Below are 21324 nucleotides of genomic sequence, written 5' to 3'. Positions count from 1 at the left end.
TGTGCACCTTTCAGGGGTGAGAATCCATGGTTTTAAACAGATCTTAAAATGGATCCATGGCTTAAAAAGGCTTAAGGGAACCTCCCCCAACCCTGTTTTTAAAGGAAAGCTGTTATCTCCCAATTTAGAAATAAACTCAATACATTTTAAAATTAAAGTGATTTTAAATTTATTCACTTTTAGGGGACTTAAGATTTTATTATCTTACTAGTAGTAAGAGCCAAATACCTTCAAACTGCCTTTCAAAAAATTCAAAAATACTTAAATTTAGAATTGACAGTACCCTCAAATTTTTAGCATGTGTTTTCTCCTCTCAAATTCACAAAACGTCCACATAGTATTTTAACTAGTTGATACTGAAGAATGTAAGGTTTGATATTAAGAAATGTAGCATATGAATTGATTCTAAATGACAAAATATTGCTCAGCTTGACTGTCTAACCTAATAATTCATCTAAATACCAATGTAGCAAATACACTTTAGTCCAATTACTACTAGATAGCAGAGGCAAATCCATAAATCTGATTATTTCACAGCATAAAAAAATAGTAAAACCAAAATTTAACGCTTTTAGACAATTTTCAGAATAGCAATTTTGTTTAGCAAAAGCGGACTTTGTTAAGCTTATCTTCATGGCCCAATTATACCAGGCAATAATTCCATAGAGATGCAGCAGTCACCTTTTTCAGATGACATCAAATGAAGATATTCTTGTTTTCTGTGGTAGTTTTTATTTAATATTATTTTTTAGCTATTGATAACATAGCATGGCAGAAAGATTACATCAGGACTGTGATATAATACAACTGTTTTCACTGAAGCCTTATACCTTACTATTCCTTAGGCTATTGGAGTGTCCCACCCCCCCCCCGCCCCCCTCTTGCACGAAACTACAACTGTGATGCCTCTACTGCCTCTCCCAGTAAATAGAAAAATACTGCATTACGTTGAAGGTATACTTTACAAATATCATTAGCAGCATTACTGAGCTTTCCAGAATTGTGGTTCTACAGAGTTAAATACTTTTAAAACATGAGTAGATTTTTATGAAACCAAAGTTTTGCATTATTTCTACAGCTCTTTCAAATGCATCCGTTTCAGCAGCATGCTTGGATGTCACTAAAACTTCCATGGTATAATCCAAAACCACCAGCCACTTACTCTGCCTTCCAGGTTGTCAGTGGTAAGTGATTTTTTATGATAAGATGACAGTTGGTTATTACATTGGGCAGATTGTTTCAAGCTATTGTTACAGAACAACATTTTAGCTTTCAGTGAATTTGGTGTATAAAGACTTCTACAGCAGTGTTCTTTTAAAATGCAAGCATGTTTAAACAGAAATGGGGGGTATACACAGATATATTTTTGTTATAAACTTGGCCAAGAAAGGTATTTAGTTTCCTAATATTTTACTTAATAAATAATAAAATAGCAAGAATGAGAACTGGCTATTGATTTTAAAAGTGGAATGGCTTTTCTACCCATAAAAATATTTTTATCATCCATATAACCCTTTTATTTCAATAGCTTTTTACTGTTCAGAGAACTTTTGCAGTTATGCTGTTGTTTTCCTCACAACAAGCCTGTGAGGTAGAAAAATTTTGTTTATTCCTACTTTACAGCTGGGGAGCCTGCAGCTTGGAGCCCTTTTGTGGCTTGCCTATGGTTACACAGTTCACTAATGGCCAACAGAAGAGCTTGAACTTAAACTCTCGTATGGAGTCCTGGGTCATAGACCTGGGCCAGAATCCTTACTATTATACTATGCCTTTTCCTGCCAGCCATAAAAACTGCCATCTAGTTTTAAATTCATGTCAGTTTCACTATATAGCAATTATCATAGCAGTTACCTACAAAAGGGAAAAACATGTACATATCTATTTTATAGACATATAAAAGGCCAAAACTTTTATGGTATACCAACAGAGGTCATGCTCACATGTTTTCCCTCAGTCATGTGTTATTGGGATCCACATGATGGCCTGAGTATCAGACTAGACCTTCATTTTAAGAGAAATGGTTCCAATTCCTATGTATCTATGCTGTGTAATTTTTTTTTTTTTAATAAGACAGTCTGAACTACAGAAGCACTCAGAACGATCACCATTCCTTTAAGCCTGTAGGACGTCAGACAAAGCAATAAATCTATTTTGCATGATTCCTCTCCCTTACAGCATTCTCATGCATGACTATTTTTCTAAAACAAAACAGCCAAACCAGATATCAACAAGGTCATTTTAAGAACAGTCCTCTGAAACTTCAAATATCTACATGCTTTATTTCCTATGGGAGAACTGAAGATGAAAAATAATCATAAATGTTTAGTACTTCCATTTGAAAGGCAAGTGTCAACATTTTGAAAGATTATATTTCAAAATCCTACTGGTTACTGTTTTTTTGTTTTGTTTTTTTTTTTAGTAATCTGGTCATCCTCTCAAAATTCTTGACCAACTGCATTCAGTATTTATTCCCTATTGCATTTTGGTTTTCAATGCAAGCTCTTCAAATTAATCACTATATTCTCACTGTACTTAAACTGCACATAAGCTTTAGAAAAAAATTTCACAAAAGCATAAAAAACAAGCAATATATGTAAAAAAATTTTTTTTTTTTTTTTTTTACTAAATCAGCATAGCTAACTAAAGCTGCGGCATCTGCTTTCATGTTACATTTGGCAAAATCAAAACAAAAAACACTCCCCCAAACCCCAAAATAACAAAAATCTCAAGCAAGTAGATATGACAAACTTCATAACACAAAGTAAGATTCAAAACCTGTTCCCTCAATGATTGATTGCTGTTGTCAATTTGGGCATGCAGCAAATTTGTTGTTATAACTGTGATAGAAATGAAAATATTTCAAGAATCTGGACAGTATCCTATTTAACACTAATTCAAAAACTAGGAAGAGGAAGGAAAAAAACCACAATGAGACATCACACCTACATAAACATGAAAAGTCAGCTTACATAATTACATAATTAGAAAAAGTTAAAAATAAATTAGTAAAAATAAATTCCCAGTATAAACCCAAAAAGCATAGCTATAAATGCAATCTGAAACAACCAATTTAGTGAGCTGGTCATGTTTTTGCTGGAAAACCACCTTTTCCACTCTAGTTCTTACACAAGCAAATAACTGTGAAGAAGCAGGCCAAAGTGCATAATAAGAGGGTTTAAATGTGGTTATATCTGTGGTACTTTAGATGCAACTTTTCCTCAATCACTTGAAAGTTTAAACAGACTGTTACACAGACTCAGATGGGCCAAATAAGTCATCTGATATGCTACTGAATGGCTGAGAGTCTATTAGTTGGGTTATTTCACTATCATCAAGGTCTTCTTCCGTATCATCTGTGTACTTGCTTATTTTTTTGGAGTGCTGGTCTAAGGACAGACTTTCTAAAGATTCAATATCTTCAATGCCTGCTCTGTAGTGGATCATAAGAAGTGTTAGAGCTTGCAGTCTTTCACCTGATTTAGCCAAAGCAGCAGAAAGAAGTGATTTTTTCCTCGCATCTGTTGTCTCTTTTTCTTCTCTAACAAGGGTATTATTATGTTCCAACTCCTGATCAATTTCATTCTGCAGTTTATCTAGCATGAACTCTAGTTTCTGGATCCTCTCCTCTGTAGGCAACCCCCTGTACAGATCACGACCGATTTCTTTAACTGCAATGAAAACGCTGTCATCCAGACCACCCTCCTTTCTCACTAATTTTATTCCTGTGTTGTTGCCCCGTTTAGAAGGGCTGTTTGGGCCACAGATCTCTGTGTCACTGCCTTCGTTGTCTGATGTGTTGGGTGTGTGTTTTGGTGAAGGTTCTACTAGATCAGTTCCTGGCTCAGAAAGGCGAGTTTTAGAGACTTGACGCAGATTTAACAAACGAGAGCTCGTATTGATAATATGTCTTGTCAAACCTGTTGTTCTGTTGACTGACTTCCCAGCTTCAGCATCAACACGAGGGGGCAGGCCTAAGAGGGTTTCTTGTCCTTCCAGCCTGAGATTTTTCAGGGCCCGGTCTATCCGCTGATCAGTTGCTCCACAAAGAGGAGTCTCGGCTAGACACTTTTCCTGACATTTTTTATGGCAAACATAAGCACAGAACATACACTGGGAAGCAGCTTTAGTCCAAACTTTTTTCTTACAGTAATCACACCAAGTTGGGTTCTGGAACTGAGTATCCTGGAAACTATGTTTATTTTCTGTTAAACCCATCTGTCCAACAAAGTGCTCCTCTTTAGATAGGGCAGAAACCTCTTCGACCAAATGGAGTTCTTTTTCTTTCTCTAAGTTGGTAACTACATGGTGGTCTGGCTCTCCTTCTTTCAGATATTTGAAGTGAACAGTAATGTCACCGAAACAAAATTTGTCATTGAACCCCTTCTGCATACTCAGATTACGTAGCGCGGTTCTTGTGACCATGGCCTTAGGTGATGGGGCTTCCAGTCTGAATTTGGAAAGGTATTCCATGTTCGATGTAGCTAAGCATCCTAAAGCCACCTCTTCAAGTTTTAGGCTGACATGCCCCAAACAGATGAGACCCCCTAATTTGAAAGGCTCCCTGCACCACAGCGCGACGTTTAGGTACCTGTGGCAGGCGTCTACGTCAAAGAGGCAGCTGGCTCTGGTTCTTGTCCATTTTCCTAGCTTATTACGATAGAGAATTTCTGATGATTCCCACGTTTGATGGTCATCTGAACTGTCCTTAGGAGGGCAGGAACTTTCTGAAGTCAAATCTTTTGCCACTTCTTGCTTTGCTAAAAACTGCTTAGCTGCAGCTGCTTCTTCTACGTGATCCAGATTTTTCGCTTGCTTTTCAGCAGGTTTATCTGCAGCAAGCGGTGGCAGCACCTTCTCTGGCTTTTCAACGAGAGTATCGAGTTCTGCCTGATTTGGGGCATCAGCAGAAGGCAAAGGAACTTTGACTTGCGGTCGTGGTGGCACAGGTGGTTTGAAAGTGGATCCTTGGGTGGGTTTTGACACTTGTGCTGGTTCTGTTATCTCAGAAGATTTTAGGGCCAAGGGCTTATTTCCTTCTTTGGATGGAAGTTTTGGGGGTGGTGGGTAACTTCCTACAACTAATTTACGGTTTAAAACTGGTGATATAGTTCCAAGGGGTTTAACAGAAAGTGTTGTTGGAGCACGTCTGGGACTGTGACTTAATGACTGTGCCTCATCTTTGACCTCAGTTTGTGCTCTCACATCACTTGCTAAGTCTTCAAATTCAGAATCCAGGTCTCTGTTTTCAGCATCTACTGCCAACCCACTTGTTTCCTCTTCATAGTTTGGTTGGCATGAGCCTGACAGAAAGTTGTCTTCCAACTGTCCAAAGTTATCTTGCAGCACTGCACCCTGGTTACTCTGGCCAACAGGCCTTTCATAATATACCAGGACTCGGTCACCAGCCTGCTTGATAAGCTTCAACACTTGCAGTGTAGATGTGATTTTCACACCTGTTTTAAGATATTAAAAGGGAAACATGTAAATTACTGCAGTAAAAATTACCTAAATTCACTAAGTGTAATTGCCATTAATTCATGATTACTTAACTAATGGAAAAGTAATAGTGAAACCTCTAAAATATCTTACGGGCTTATGGATACATCAGTGTACTGATTCTTTTTTTTTTTTTTTTAAAGTTCAATTTTTTTTTTTTTTTTTTAATTTTATAGCTACTTTATTTATTTATTTATTTATTTTTGGCTGTGTTGGGTCTTCGGTTCGTGCGAGGGCTTTCTCTGGTTACGGCAAGTGGGGGCCACTCTTCATCGCGGTGCGGGGACCGCTCTTCATCGCGGTGCGCGGGCCTTTCACTATCGCGGCCCCTCCCGTTGCGGGGCACAGGCTCAAGACGCGCAGGCTCAGTAGCTGTGGCTCACGGGCCCAGCTGCTCCGTGGCATGTGGGATCTTCCCAGACCAGGGCTCGAACCCGTGTCCCTTGCATTAGCAGGCAGATTCTCAACCACTGCGCCACCAGGGAAGCCCCAGTGTACTGATTCTTAAACGCTGACTGCTCCGATGTCCTGGAAATGTTTACCTTTTCAAACCAAATGGTGACATGAAAATCCTGAGGAAGGTGTCAAGCTGCTAACTCCTAACTGCTTCCCATTCCTTCCTAGGTTTAAAAGACATTTTTCCTCAGTTTGAACTGAAGTGAGCAGAGTGAGACCTATTGAAAAGGATTTTATTAATGGTTAAACCAGGCTTAAAATGATGGGAAACTGTGATTATATTGAGGGAAATTGTAAAATGCATCAGGGATTACAAGCTGTATGGTGAATGATTCAAATTAAGAGACCAATGCTTGAAATAAACTTAGCAAAATACTGGGTTGGCCAAAAAGTTCATTCTGTTAGTGAATACATTGTTCAATAAAAGTCTTGGTGAAAATGAAAAATGTCTTTTATTTTCACTTAAAACTGAACAAACTTTTTGGCCACCCCAATACTATTATGAATAGTGGACTCTTACAGATTCTTTTCATTAGCCCTACCCATCAAACTAATCTTTTTCAGGACCAGAAAGAATAAGGAAGGCTTTAAAGTTAAATAAGTTGTTTACTATCTGTATCTATATCAACAATATCTATCTTAAGTTTTCATTTTATTTTCTAATAGGTGCTACATCAATTAGTTCAAAATTCAAAAAGTACAGAAAGATGTACAGTGAAAAATCTCCCTTCCACCTCTATCTCCCAGACGTATTGTCCCTTCCCTGAGGCAATCAAAGCTTCTGATGTATTCTTCTAGGGATATTCTAGGTGTATCTTTTAAAGGCTCTATTTTTTCCCTGCCCTCTCCCTACCCTCCCCAAACAGTACTTACCTAAGCCAACCCTTTCTGTAGGAGTTACAGAAAGGTGAGAAGGGGGTCTTTGCTTTCCAAAGGTCTTAAGCCCATCCTAAATAAATCAAAGTAACATCAGCCCCATCTAATAACCTGACTTCAGAGTTCCTCAACCTCTATATTCTCCTACTTCGGCTGCCCAGGCAAGACCATGCTTTAGACCTGGTCATCACTTGGAAGTTTTCCACATCAAAGATCTTTTACTTGGAAATTAACCTCTGATCACAATCTCCTATTTCCACCTCTAACAATCCTGTCTGCTAACTGAATCTGTTTTGAGGTAGCTTCCATGTCCAATCATTCCTCCTTTGCTCTCATGGTCCAGCTGGTCTCCTGATACCACTTGCTTTTCTCCCCAACCTCAGTTCAAGACTTCAGTGGTGTTCACATCAAACTTTTTAATTCTTTTGCCCCAGCCCTTTCCTCTTCTACCATCTACCCGTCTTTCTGATCCCCAGCTTTGCTAGCCCCTAATCGCCCTTTCCTGCTCCTGAGCTTATCACCTGGATACAACTCCCGAGTTATAGCATCTATCTGCAGCAAGGCTTTCAGTGCTGCTTTAGCATTCTTTTGACTGGTCTCTAAACAACTAAGTCTCCAAACACCAGCTTCAAACCTTTCTTATTCCCCTGAAACCCACCCTTCCTACTCTCTTTTATTCTGTAGAGGACATCACCTTATTTACTGAAGATCAGTAAGAAGCCACCTCTTCTCCCTGCCAATCATTTTCAGGATTAAGCTATCTTAGAGGAGGAAGTATCCCTTGTGCTTTGGATCCTACTCCCTATCCCCTTCAGGACTTTGCTCTATCAATTATCCTTGCTAAAATTTTAATTCCCTTCCTTCTTCTCCTTTAAAACCTTGTTTTCCTTGGTTTTCACAACACTGTACTAATTTGGCTCTGATCATCTCTGCTTTCTTTTTTCCCCCACCTATATCTGTCCCTTGTATGCAAACGTTCCCATGGTTTTGTCATTAGTTTCTCTGCCTTTCTGTTCTCTCCCTAGATTACACCCATTTCAGTAGTTTCAACTATCAACATTTTCTTTGGTTGGCGTCCCCTCTTCTTCACTCTAGTCGTACATTCCCAGCTACTTCTGGATATCACCATCTGGATGTTTCGTTGATACTACAAATTCAGTGAAGTTAAAATCTCTCTTTGACCTTCTCCTCTTCCTGTTCTCACTACTACGGGAATCCATTTGCCACCCTCCCCGTTCAGCCGATCTGAATCATGGAGATGGCTGACTCCCTAGATTCCGTCTGCTGTCAATCCTCCTAGAGTTCCAGTCCATTGTCATTCCTGGTTCAGATCCTCCTGACCACTGGCCTCCACTATAGTAATAAACAGCTTTTTACTATGATCCCTCACTTAGATCTTCCCTATTTTAATCACCAAACATATACTGCTTCCCAGTTTTCCTAAAACATTGGCTCAAAACCCTTTAGCCTACAAACTCATACTGAAATTCAGAGCTTTCTAGTATGACTTCATGATTCATCCAGCCTTAATTTCTGCTGCTTCCCTTTAACCACACTATGTCCCAGCAAAACTGTAGTTTGACATAAATAAAAATTAAGTCCATCTAATGATCTGAGGTAGGCAAAAAACTTCAGCTCAATCTAAACTCATTCTTTGTGACTTAACATCTGCCTCTTGGGACTGTTCAGCCAAATATGGATTATTTTTCTTTTGGAATATTTCAAATATACGCAAAAGCAGAGGAAATAGTAAAATGAACTCCATCATTGAGCTTAAATATAACAAACATTTTGCCAATCTTATTTCAATTATCACCAATCCCGTTACTAAATGTTTTTTAAATGTTGTATACCCATACAAATAAAGTATAGCTATAAAAAAAGGAATGTGTATCATACCCTCCCCTTATCTCAATGAATATTATTATTATTTTTACAAATGTTAGACACGAAGAGATGACTTTTGCGTTTTCACCCTGCCTGTATTTATATTGCTTGGATTTATTTATTTATTTTTGATAATAGATATTTACTACTTGTATAATTGAAAACAAAAATCTTTCATAAAAGGACGTAAAAAAGAAAACAATTTTATGCTGTAAGTAAAACCAAACAGGGTATGTATACATATAAAAAATTCATACTGAACTATGATTTTTAGCTCAGGGATAACTCTTATGTTTATGTTAAATAACTACATAACAGATGAGGTTTATTTTATAGCCTTATTATCCTAAGTGTCTATGAACCAGTATCATCATCTGGGAGCTTGTTAGAAATACAGAACCTGGAGGCCCACCCCACGTCTACTGAATCAGAATCCACATTTTAACACCATGCCTGGGTGATTGGAATACACAAGAGAGTTTGAAAAGCACTGTTTAGGACATAATCAGAGGGATTTCCATGTGAAATATTGACTTAGTTGGGCTTCCAGGTATGCAATTAAATAATTTTCATTATTTTGTTGTCATGATGGATATGAATTAAAGGTAGAGTTTCTTCGACATATAACCAAAGACAACTGCTCCTTAATTTAGGAACTAATCTACCTTGTTATTTATTGTTTTAGCTGTGAGAGAATATTCCATGTTGCTTTTAAAAGCTCAATTGTAACCAACCATGGGTTTAAGAAATCTCTTGACAAGCCTAGAATGGGTGGGCCAGGTACTACAAAGGTCTGAAAAGGTTTGGACTTTTCCCCCACTGGTGTCCACAGTGAGTCTTACTTCTTATTTATAAACATGCAAGCAAATAATCTGCCTAACAATAGAGAGTTTTTGTTGTTATCAATCCAACTGATAAGGAAGGCGTGCAGGTGACACATTTTTCTGCCAGTGACAGTGATTTGGGCTGCACTCTGAATGACGATCTACTAACAAATGGCTGGCCAGTCAGGGACAATAAGGGACAACCAATATGGGGCCACAGGACAGCTCAGGTATGCCCTCTTAGACAAGGAATCTCTCTCCTGTTCATTATCTAGTCCTAAGTGATGGGGGCAGCAGTGCTAACATTGTCAGTTTTAGGCTCAGAGTAGTAATGGTGGTGGCCACACAGAAAGATAACTGTTGACCTGCCCTTTCTTTCACATTCAATTAAAAAAAAATAGAAGTAGAGGGAGGAAAATGGTCTAAAGATGACGTATTTTAAAGATTTATAATTAGAACTAAAATGACATGTGTTTTAAATTTTTTAAGGCTTCCTTCACATTTTTATTTATAGTATAGTTATTACTTTCTTTCCATTGTAAAAGTAACGTGCTTATAGAAATAAAGAAGGAAAGAGGGACTTCTCTGGTGGCGCAGTGGTTAAGAATCCACCTGCCATTGCAGGGGGACATGGGTTCGAGCCCTGGCCTGGGAAGATCCCACATGCTGCGGAGCAACTAAGCCCGTGAGCCACAATTACTGAGCCTGCGCGTCTGGAGCCCACGAGCCACCACTACTGAGCCCGTGCGCCTAGAGCTTGTGCTCCACAACAAGAGAAGCCACTGCAATGAGAAGACCATGCACCGCAACGAACAGTAGACCCCGCTCGCTGCAACTAGAGATAGCCTGCACACAGCCATGAAGACCCAACACAGCCAAAAATAAAAAAATAATAATAAAAAAAAAGAAATGAAGGAAGAGAGGAAAAACCCCCACATCTGTTCTCTGGTTTTCTCTGTAAATGCCAGGTATATTGCACATCAGCATAATTACCTCCAATAGCAATCAGTCGATCTCCCCGCTGAAGATCAGCAATTGCAGCAGGCGAGTTTGGGGCCACAGTCTCAATTATGACGTGTCCAGCATACCCGTCAGTTGACTGCACAAGACGAAGTGTAAGTCCGACACTTTGTAAATTCCCCTTTATTAATTCAACCTTTGATAAAGATAAAAAAATGAAAACAGATTCAATGGGTTCACAGTAGTGGAGTGAGAAAACACAACACATCGAGAGCACTACAGTTGACGCTTTTATACCACAGTGATTATTATTACAGACTAATAAAGGAGGGAAGAAATCTTTTATTGTGACAATATAAATTAACATATGCTCAGACTGCACATTTGTGCCATCGAACCTTTTAAATGATGAGGTGAAAATAAACAAATAGAAATCCTAAATATTTTTCCTACATCTGGTATAGCATGTGGCATGCACTCCCTAAACTCTGACATCATTACCAAAGATGATTTGGTTTTTAAGGTTTTATTACAGAAAATTTAAAAAATATACAAAAGCACAAAGAATAATTAAAATGAACCCTGTGGTAGGTTATAAAATATAGTAACAAATTCTCCTTGACTTGAATGCATGTCCCTTTGCAATTAATACTTTACCAGACCTGCCATTAGAGGTATACCTGTTTCTCCATCCTTCTCTAAGCAACCAATATAACTAGAAAAAACAGACGAAGACACAGACGATCTGAACATGATCAACCTTGACTTAAATGACATATATAGAACACTATACCTAACAATGCCAGAATACACATTCTTTTCAGGTACACATGGTAAGTCCACCAGGATGTGCTATGGTCATAAAACAAGCATCGATACATTTAAAAAGACTGAAATCCAAGATACGTTCTTTGAATGGAATTAAATTAGCAATCAATTAACAATAAGGAAACTAGAAAAACCCCAAACATTTGGAAAGTAAAACAACACACTTTAAGTAATTCATGGTCAAAGAAGAAATCAGAAGGGAAATTAAAAAATATTCTGGGGACTTCCCTGGTGGCGTGGTGGTTGAGAATCCACCTGCCAATTCAGGGGACATGGGTTCGAGCCCTGGTCTGGGAAGATTCCACATGCCTTGGAGCAACTAAGCCCGTGCGCCACAACTACTGAGCCTGCGCTCTAGAGCCTGCGAGCCACAACTCCTGAGCCCGTGTGCCACAACTACTGAAGCCTGTGCGCCTAGAGCCCGTGCTCCGCAACAAGAGAAGCTGCCACACTGCAACGAAGAGTAGCTCCTGCTCGCCACAACTAGAGAAAGCCTGCGGGCAGCAACAAAGGCCTAACACAGCCATAAAAAAATAAATTTATAAAAAAAAAAATATTCTGAGTGGAATGATGATGAAAATACAATCTATCAAAACTTGTGGGGGGCTTCCCTGGTGGCGCAGTGGTTGAGAATCCGCCTGCTAATGCAGGGGACACGGGTTCAAGCCCTGGCCTGGGAAGATCCCACATGCCGCGGAGCGGCTGGGCCCGTGAGCCACAATTACTGAGCCTGCGCGTCTGGAGCCTGTGTTCCGCAACAAGAGAGGCCGTGATAGTGAGAGGCCCGCGCACCGCGATGAAGAGTGGCCCCCACTTGCCGCAACTAGAGAAAGCTCTTGCGCAGAAACTAAGACCCAACACAGCCAAAAATAAATAAATAAATAAATAAATAATTCCCATTAAAAAAAAAAAAAAGATCCTGTGTGCTGCAACTAAGACCTTAAATAAATAAATATTTAAAAAAAAAAAAAACTTGTGGGATGCAACTAAAACAGTGTTTAGAGGAAATTTATAGCTTTAAATACTTAGGAAAAAAATTCTAAAATTAGTGATCTCAGTTCCTTCCTTAAAAAACTAGAAACCCCAACGTAGAAGGAAAGAAGAACAGAAATCAATGTAATAGAAACTAAAACAACAGAGAAATCATGAAAGCTGATTCAATGAAATAGTCAATAAAACTGATAAGCCTCTAGGATAGACGGATAAAGAAAAATGTGTACTACCAAAATCAAAATAAGAGGGGACTATCACTACAGAATCTAGAGACATTAAGAGAGTAGGCAACATTATGCACAACTTTATGCCAATACATTTGACAACCTAGATGAAATGGAAAAATTTCCTTCAAAGATAACAAATGAGAAAAACTGACAAAAAACAAAATTTGAACACCCCTATATCAATGAAAAACATCAAATTCATAAACCTTTGCACAAAAAAAGTCCCTCCAGGTCTAGACTGCTTCATTGTGAATTGCTGAAATAACAATCTTACTTGGAATCTTTTAGAAATAGAGAAGGAGGGTATGCTTCCTAAATCATGTGTTAAGGCCAATGTAACCCTAATTCCCAAACCCAGATAAGAAAGCAGAACTACAGACTAATATTTCCAATGTCCAAATATGGATGCAAAATTTCTTAACAAAATTTTAGGGAATTCAACCCAATAATATATGAAAAGGATAATAATCATAACCAAGTGGAGTTGATTCCAGGAATTCAAGGTTGATTCAAGCACCCAGGAGTCAATTAGTATAACTCACCATATTAAGAAAAGAAAGGAGAAAACCATATAAATATTTTAATAGCCGCAAAAAAAATCAACATCCATTTATGATAAAAGCCCCCAACAAAGTAGAACTACAAGGGAACATCATAAATCTGATTATAGGCATCTACAAAAATCTATAAGTAACATAACACTCAAGGGTGAAAGACCTGTTTTCTACCCAAGATCACGAACAAAGCAAGGATTTCTGCTCTTACCACTTCAATTCATTATTATACTGGGGGGTATAGTTAGGGTCATGATGTAAGAAAAGGGGAAGACATAAAGAATGGAAAGGGAGAAGAAAAGTGGTCTTTATTTGCATATAACATGACCCTATACATGGATAATCCCAAGAAATCTACAAAACAACTTTTAGAATAAGTGAAATTAGGTCACAGACTACAAGGTCAATATACAAAAGGCAAATATGTTTCTATATATTACCAACAAATAATTAGAAAATAAAGAAACCAAATTAATTTGTAATAGCATAAAAATACTTAGGATTAAATTTTTTAAATTTATCTTTTTTGAGGTAACATTGGTTTACAACATTATATAAGTTTCACGTGTACATTATATTTCTACTTCTGTATACACTACAGTGTGTACTCATCACCAAAAATTTAGTTTCCATCTATCACCATACAACTAATCCCCTTTATCCATTTCACCACCACCTCTCCTCCCGGCCCCTTCCTCTCTGGTAACCACTACTTTGTTCTCTATATCAACAGGTTGGTTTTTGTTTGGTTTGTTCATTTATTTTGTTTTTATTTGTTTATATTCCACAATATGAGTAAAATCATAAGGTCTTGTCTTTCTCTGATTTACTTCATTTAGCACAATGCCCTCAAGGTCCATCCATGTTGTCACAAATGGCAAGATTTCATCTTTTTTTTTTTTTATGGATAAGTAGTATTCCATTGTGTGTGTGTGTGTGTGTGTATATATGTGTATGTATGTATGTGTATATATATATATATATATATATATATATATATACCACATCTTCTTTTAGGATTAAATTTAATTGAAGATGTACAAAACCTGTATGCTGAAAACTTCTGCAAAGGGAAATTAAAGAAGACCTAAATAAATGAAGAATGACATCATGTTCATGGATTGGAAAACTCATTATTGTTAAGATGCCAATTCCTCCCAAATTTATCTACAGATTCAAAGTAATCCCAGTCAAAATCTTTGCAGGCCTTCGGAAAGGTAAAAGACCTAGAATAATCAAAGCCATCCTTAAATAGAACAAGGCTGAAGGACTTATACTACCTAATTTCAAGGCTTACTATATAATGTTAGCGTAATTAAGACAGTGTGGTATTAGCCTAAGGACAGATATTAGTTGTAGAAATTAACATCATTATTTCTTAAGATTATCTGCTGCAGTTATTCTATCTAAAATTTTATTTCCTTTCTTTGTCACCTCTTACCCCAATCCTGTGCTAACTGAACATTAATCAACTAGAGTCAGATGGCTAAGATTACTATTGTTAACATCATTAATGTACCAAAATTGCTGCTGTAGATATCATCATTAACATACAAACTCAAGTTGTTTCTCCAGCGCAAGACGAGCTAACAGACCCCTGAACCATGGACCACCTGGCCTGAGAATCATAAAACAGAGACATCCTGACTCCTTAAACTATGATTAAGAAATGTCACATAGGACTTCCCTGGTGGCACAGTGGTTAAGAATCCTCCTGCCAATGCAGGGGACACGGGTTCGAGCCATGGTCGGGGAAAATCCCACAGGCCATGGAGCAACTAAGCCCATGCGCCACAACCTGTGCTCTAGAGCCCACGAGCCACAACTACTGAGCCCGTGTGCCTAGAGCCCGTGCTCTGCAACGAGAAGCCACTGCAATGAGAAGCCTGCACACCGCAACGAATAGTAGCCCCCTGCTCACCGCAACTAGAGAAAGCCCGTGCACAGCAATGAAGACCTAACACAGACAAAAATAAATAAATAAATTAAAAAAAAAAAAAAGAAATGTCACATACAGTATGGGATTAAGAGATACAAACTACTGTACACAAAATAGATAAGCAACAAAGATTTACTGTATAGCAAAGGGAACTATATTCAATATCTTGCAATAACCTATAATGGAAAATAATCTGAAAAAATACATACATAAAACTGAATCACTGTGCTGTACACCTGAAACTAACACAATATTGTAAATCAACTATATTTCAATTACAAAAAAAGAAAAAAGAAAAAGAAATGTCACATAGAGTAACCTAGTGGTTACCAGTGGGGAGAGGGAAGAGGGAAGGGGCAAGATAGGGGTAGGGGGTTAAAAGCAACAAACTACTATGTACAAAATAAATAAGCTACAAAGATATATTGTACAGCACAAGGAAATAGCCAATATTTTAGAATAACTATAAATGTAATATAACCTATAAAATTATGAATCAGTATGTTGTACACCTGAAACTTATATAATACTGTATATCAACTATCCCTCAATTTTTTAAAAAAAATCACATATTAATAAAAAAAGAAATGTCACAAGTTGATGATTAATCCCAGCCTCTTTGTTCTTTCCCTTTAAAAAAGCCCCTCAATCAAAGTCCAGATTGGAGTGGATCTGAGACTTGTTTCCCACTCTCTTGCTTGGCACCCTGCAAATAAACCCTTACTTTGATTCAAACATGTGCTGTCAGTGTTGGGCTTTCACCTCCTTCTGCACCTTTACATTATGGACCAGGAATGGTTTTCCCATTATGGAATGGGAATGGTTATCTGCATCTAAAAGCCTACTGTTAAAAAGTTCAGTTTTATACACGTGTTGTGTACATACGTGTACAGGTTATTGTGTCACTTCTCCCTTTCCTGCCCCCCTACTCTACTAAAAACGCTAGGAAATAGTCCTCATAGTCCACAGGAGCCCTTGCTCCATAACAAGAGGACCCCCCAGGCTGGCAGCTCCAGGTCCTGGAGTGTTAGCGACAGAGAAGGTCTCTGAAGGGTGCAGGCCCAGGCACCTCCAAACTCATAAGCTGCGCCCCCAGGCTTGAGCTGCTGTCCCTACTCCCAGGAGCAGTGCGGTGGGCTTCGGAGAGTCTGGGAGGAGTGGAGAACTGTTGGAGGCCATCCTTGCTGGGCCAGGAGCACACCCTGCTCCCTGCCCTTGTAGCACCCTCCATGTGCTAAATAAAGTGGGCTTTATTATCTGCAACTCATATTTTAGTAGTTGATTATACTCTGAACTGTTATGAAGAAATTCTTTAATATTGTCAACATAGATAAATAATCAATAAACCAATCTATCATAGGAATAGAAAAGAAAAATGTAGGATGGAAAGTGCTTTCTCTGTGGCTTAGCCTGTGTCAATTGGCCTGAATTTTGTTGAAACCAAAAGATAAACTTCTATTGGAAGAGGAATACTATTTCTAGTATTTTTTTGCATGACATACCAAAAAAAAGTTTATCAATTGTCAAGAATTGCTGACACATACTAAACAGCAATTACATGAGCTTAATCACTAGTCAACACATACAAGATTGCAGACAGCCTGCATTTAACTTCACCAATCATGTTAGACACAGGTTAAAAAATTCTAGCTGTATGTGTACCTATCTGGTGGAGAGCAATTTAGTAAAAACACCAAGATAGCCTTTAAGAGCTCTCACACTCTGACATCCTTTTAGCCTTTCCTGGACCCAGCTGGGATGCCTTATTTTCACCTTGGGGGGGGGCAGGGTGGGGAACAACATATTGATTTTTTAATCCCTTCCTAACATGGACATAATTTTATACAATGGATAAGAAGAGGATATATTTTAATAACACATCAATATAACTCTTTTACAAACTGTTCTCTCTTACTTGAGCTTGTAACATTGAGCAAAAAACCAAAAATGCAAGAAGAGTAAAAGGATCACTAAGTGAAAGACCCTGAATAACTGTGACCAGGTATACTTTTGAGTATTCCTTCATCAAAAAAGCTTCTGAAAAAGACATCATGAGGACTATTTCCTAGCTTTTTTAGTAGAGTAGGGGGACAGGAAAGGGAGAAGTGACACAATAACCTGTACATGTGTGTACACAACACCTGTATAAAACTGAACTTTTTAACAGTAGGCTTTTAGATGCAGATAACCATTCCCATTCCATAATGGGATAACCATTCCTGGTCCATAATGTAAACCAATACCTATTCTACCAGAATTCTCATTATATTAAAATAAAAAAAGATGCCCATGATATTCAGGCATATTGGTGTATTCTCTACCTCCTTTCCCCAAAATGAAATGATGGTAATATTTTCAGAAAACCAATACTGACCTAAAAAACACATATTTAACATAACCTATTACAAAACTACTGAGGAAGAAAAGTAATGGAAAAAAAATGCATTAAGTGATTCACTCACTCATTCAAGTGCTTAGGCACTGTGAATAACTTAGATGAGCTTCCCTGGCCTCATACTAGTAGAAAAGGTAGGCATGAACAAATAATTACTTGTGTGATTTAATAGGACTCACCTAACTAACATTTAGAGATCAGGGAAGGCATTCCTAAAAAACAAATTTAATTTGACACTTGAAGGATTAGTAGTAGTTTGCTAAGCCAGGTCAGAAGTGGAGGCAATATATCTGAGACCGGCAGGTTTGAAGGGAGGAGATGAGGGCTAGCATAACATACTTGAGGAAGTGAAAAAAGTTCAGTATTACAGCTCTTTGACAAGTTTCAGTCTATGTGAAGAGGGAGGGAATCTTGGTTCATTCAACTGAAAGATATCTTAAAAGAAAGCAGCATAACATCAATTCCATTACCCATTTCATGCCCTAGATAGTCAAAGTTAATAAATGGTAAATGGTATAAAAAGCATTTGGATGTGCTAATTAATGCTATGATGTGGCTGAAAACTTGAAAGCAAATAATATTTAATCCACATGGATCTATCCAAGCCCTTTTAAAAATAATCCCAATTTCATGAATATTAGCAGAAGACAAAGGTTTTTTCCCTAAAAAAAAAAAAAGTCAAATGTTTAAAAGTGAAGCAAGTTTCAAATTGCTTCAAAGTTTGATTGCTTGCTAAAAAACATACCATGTACAAGAAACTTCCATAAAGATACATGTATTTGTAAACCATTAAGTGCTTCTCCTTTCAAAGGACACTTCAACATTATCCATATTCCCCAAACTCAAGTACTCTCAAGGCCATAAAGTACAAAACTAGGGGGTCAGAAAATAGACCTCTCCCATGGATACATTTTATTTACCTAATCAAAATCTGAATGTTGAGAAAGAGGCACTTCAGAAATTGCTAAATGAAGGCTGAGGCCCTGAAAGTAAATCATAAAGTTCTCCCTGCTTTTCTCAGGGAAATCTGCTGTTGAGATGAGCACACTTGGCACTTGGAGAGACTGCTTAGACTGACCCCTCACAGGTAATAATGAAGACAGAATGCCCTAGTTCTGAAATCCTACACACAATGGCCAAAATGGTGAGAAGTACAGAAACAGGTCTGACTTGGGCAGCACACATGCAAGCTCTAAATTCCTGGGCTAGCTCAGCCCAGCCTTGCTGCCTGCCTGGCCCCAGGACCAGCCAAGATTCGAGGGGAAAGGTCTCTGGACTAATACTTTCCCACCTATCTGGGAGAACTAAAACCTAAATCTCCTTTCTCCCTTCCTTCATTCTCCTGTGCAGTGGATAAGGCCCAGAGCCAGCCACCAAAGACCCAGGACAACAAGGTTAAACGAGGAAGGGAAAGTACACTTAACACAGCTCTTTTCAGATGGTTAGGGACTGGATTACCTCAGGGCAGTGATGGCCTGGAACAACAGAAGAGCCTTCTCTAGGAGTGTTTTTTTTGAGAAGAAAAAGATGCCAGACGGCTGCTAGTGCCAAATAGCATCTGATTCCAAAAGGGGGGTGCCTTGAAGAAGGAGCCATCTACATAGTTTAATCCCTGCCGTTAAACATTTCCTGGAAGGGCATTTCCTATTCATTGTAGTAGTCAATTACTACTGCACTGATCTGCAGTGGTTTTGTTGCCTGTATGTTTTAAAAATTGAAAACATGTACCCTGTCAGCTATAACAGGGGCTTTTGTAGACTGGCTAAGGAACCTATATAGAACAGTTTATATGGGAAACTCCTGTTTCTGTCAAGTCAAACCTCTACCCTCTCCTCCTCCTCCAGGTCTCTTTTCAGTACCAGGCCAGCTCTCTAGCTTTACCTACTTTCTCATAGGTTATAGAGATTTGACCTGCTTTCCCTTCCTTTTTAAAAGCTGACACCACCTAGCATCCTGGCTTCCTACTTCTATTACCCCAGAAAAGTGTACTATTCCTCTGGCTGGGGAAACATCTTAAACATGGGTAGAATTAGAGTAACAAGTATAGAGAGTCTAAGAGCAATTAGCTTATAAACTCAACATGCTAAGGACTTCCAGATGGTGACTAAAAATCATCGTTTTTGATGGGCCATTGTTCAGATCACCTTTACTTGGCTTGCTTTGAGATGTGGCAATTGAATTCTGAATATCAGGGACCCAGGCAATTACGACTAGAGTATTAAAGATTTATCCCCAAACTCTGATTTATATTTGAGATGTCAAGATTTCTAAAACTAGAACAACTTTTATATTAAATAAGTTACTGAGCCGTTTGCAAGGGGAACTTCGATGTACAACAAACTCGGCACAGAGTGTGTTAGAGGTATAACTTTCTGGTCATTTGCTTGAAAACCAGATGTCAAACCAATTTGTTTACGGTTACAGGGCACAGATTACTGCTTGGCTAGGGACCAACAGCTTACTGTCCATCTCAATTAGAAGCAGCAATGAGGCTGTTGAAGATCTAGAGCCAGATTTCATATTTTACCATCCATCACCTTCAAAAATCACAACCATAATTGATGATTCCACTAACTTCATTAGTACCATGCTAAACACTCACAAGGAAAAGTGCATGTTCTTATTCATACTCACTGTCTCCCCTTCCCCTCCTCTCTTCTTCTCCCTCTTCTTCTCCCCCACACAAACACACTTGAGTGTAAAGTAACGCAAGTAACATTTGGCTCAGTTATGAAGTAACTGAGTTAGAACTAGAGTACTATTACTCAATTTCTGCTTTTAAAGCGTATGTGAATAAATTATAATTCTGAGAAGTTAATAAAACAATGTTTAGGTTCTAGAATGAAAAAGGAAACATAAGAAAGAGAAATACTGAGTCTCTGAAGGGTCATTCTGTATCAATTTAATCTACTTTTACACTCAGGCAGTTTTAACAGCACAGAAGATTCAAACTGAAATATTTCATGGGACTCTCAACTACTGGGTAACTATTTTGCTTCCAAGGATTCAACTAAATTCTCAATCGTCCTCCATTCAGATTTATCACTCTAACAGAAAAAAGGAGATACTATGCTTATTAGCTGTCTCCTTTGAAACTGTCTCTTATCAGCAAAGAGGATTCACAATTGGGATGCATGTAATCATACCACCTTTTTCACATAAAGTATAACTCTTGAAACAGACATACGGCAAATGTCTTGTTTTTATCTCTTGGCATACAAATTACTATCAACTCCCACAAAACCTTTCAAAGACCTGTCATTAAAGTCTAACCACTTCATAAAGGTTTAAATCATAACAGATCTTAAACTCATAAGCCAGATAAATAAAAGAGTGCCACTGCAGAAGTAAATTTTCATGCCCCGTCCCAAATGATGACAAAAATTACTTTTAAAAGGGGGGGGGGTTCTTAAAGGGGCATATTTGCATAGTACAGAGAATAAATCCTAAATTCTCTCACATGGATTTTACATGTAAACATTTTCTTTGTCAGTAGAATGCCTAAATTTTCAATAATCACTTCTTAATGAATAGTTAAAAAACAAAACAAACAACAACAAAAATACTGAAATCAACTCCTCCTCAGTACTAGGACAGATTCAAAATTCTTTCTTGAAGTGTCTGGGATGGTCTGTATTCAGTGTTGGGTCTGAATTCTAGCTCTAACGTTTACTAGTTTTGTGGTCTCAGGCAAGTGAGTTAGCCTCTGTGAGTCTTATTTGTAAAAAGAGGATACTAATGTCTACCACACTGGGTTGTTGTCAAGATTAAATGAACTCCAGGAATAAATATCTAGCACAATCCAGGCACTTTTATTGTCTCTCTTCAGGTGGATTAGGAAGACCTCTTTCTGGGGTGAAAATACAAGTGAGGCCCCTCAATCTCTAAA

At 38.2% G+C, this 21324-nt stretch overlaps 1 protein-coding gene across 2 annotated transcripts in view; it reads right to left on the bottom strand.

Moving 5' to 3' along the window:
- Positions 1–865: 865 nt before the first annotated feature.
- PDZD8 (PDZ domain containing 8) overlaps positions 866–21324 on the bottom strand; it is an 86734-nt gene continuing 66275 nt past the window's right edge. For both annotated transcript variants that reach the window (XM_007173165.2, XM_028164238.2), the window contains 2 exons: positions 10533–10695; positions 866–5453 (listed from right to left, as the gene is read on the bottom strand). In XM_007173165.2, coding sequence (XP_007173227.2) covers positions 3247–5453; positions 10533–10695 — 2370 coding nt within the window. In that variant the 3' untranslated portion in view covers positions 866–3246. The remainder of the gene's footprint in view (positions 5454–10532; positions 10696–21324) is intronic.

Source organism: Balaenoptera acutorostrata, chromosome 16, assembly GCF_949987535.1.
Source record: "Balaenoptera acutorostrata chromosome 16, mBalAcu1.1, whole genome shotgun sequence".
NCBI lineage: Eukaryota > Metazoa > Chordata > Mammalia > Artiodactyla > Balaenopteridae > Balaenoptera > Balaenoptera acutorostrata.
The sequence above is the reverse complement of the archived record's forward strand: the minus strand, read 5'-3'. Positions and strand labels throughout refer to the sequence as shown.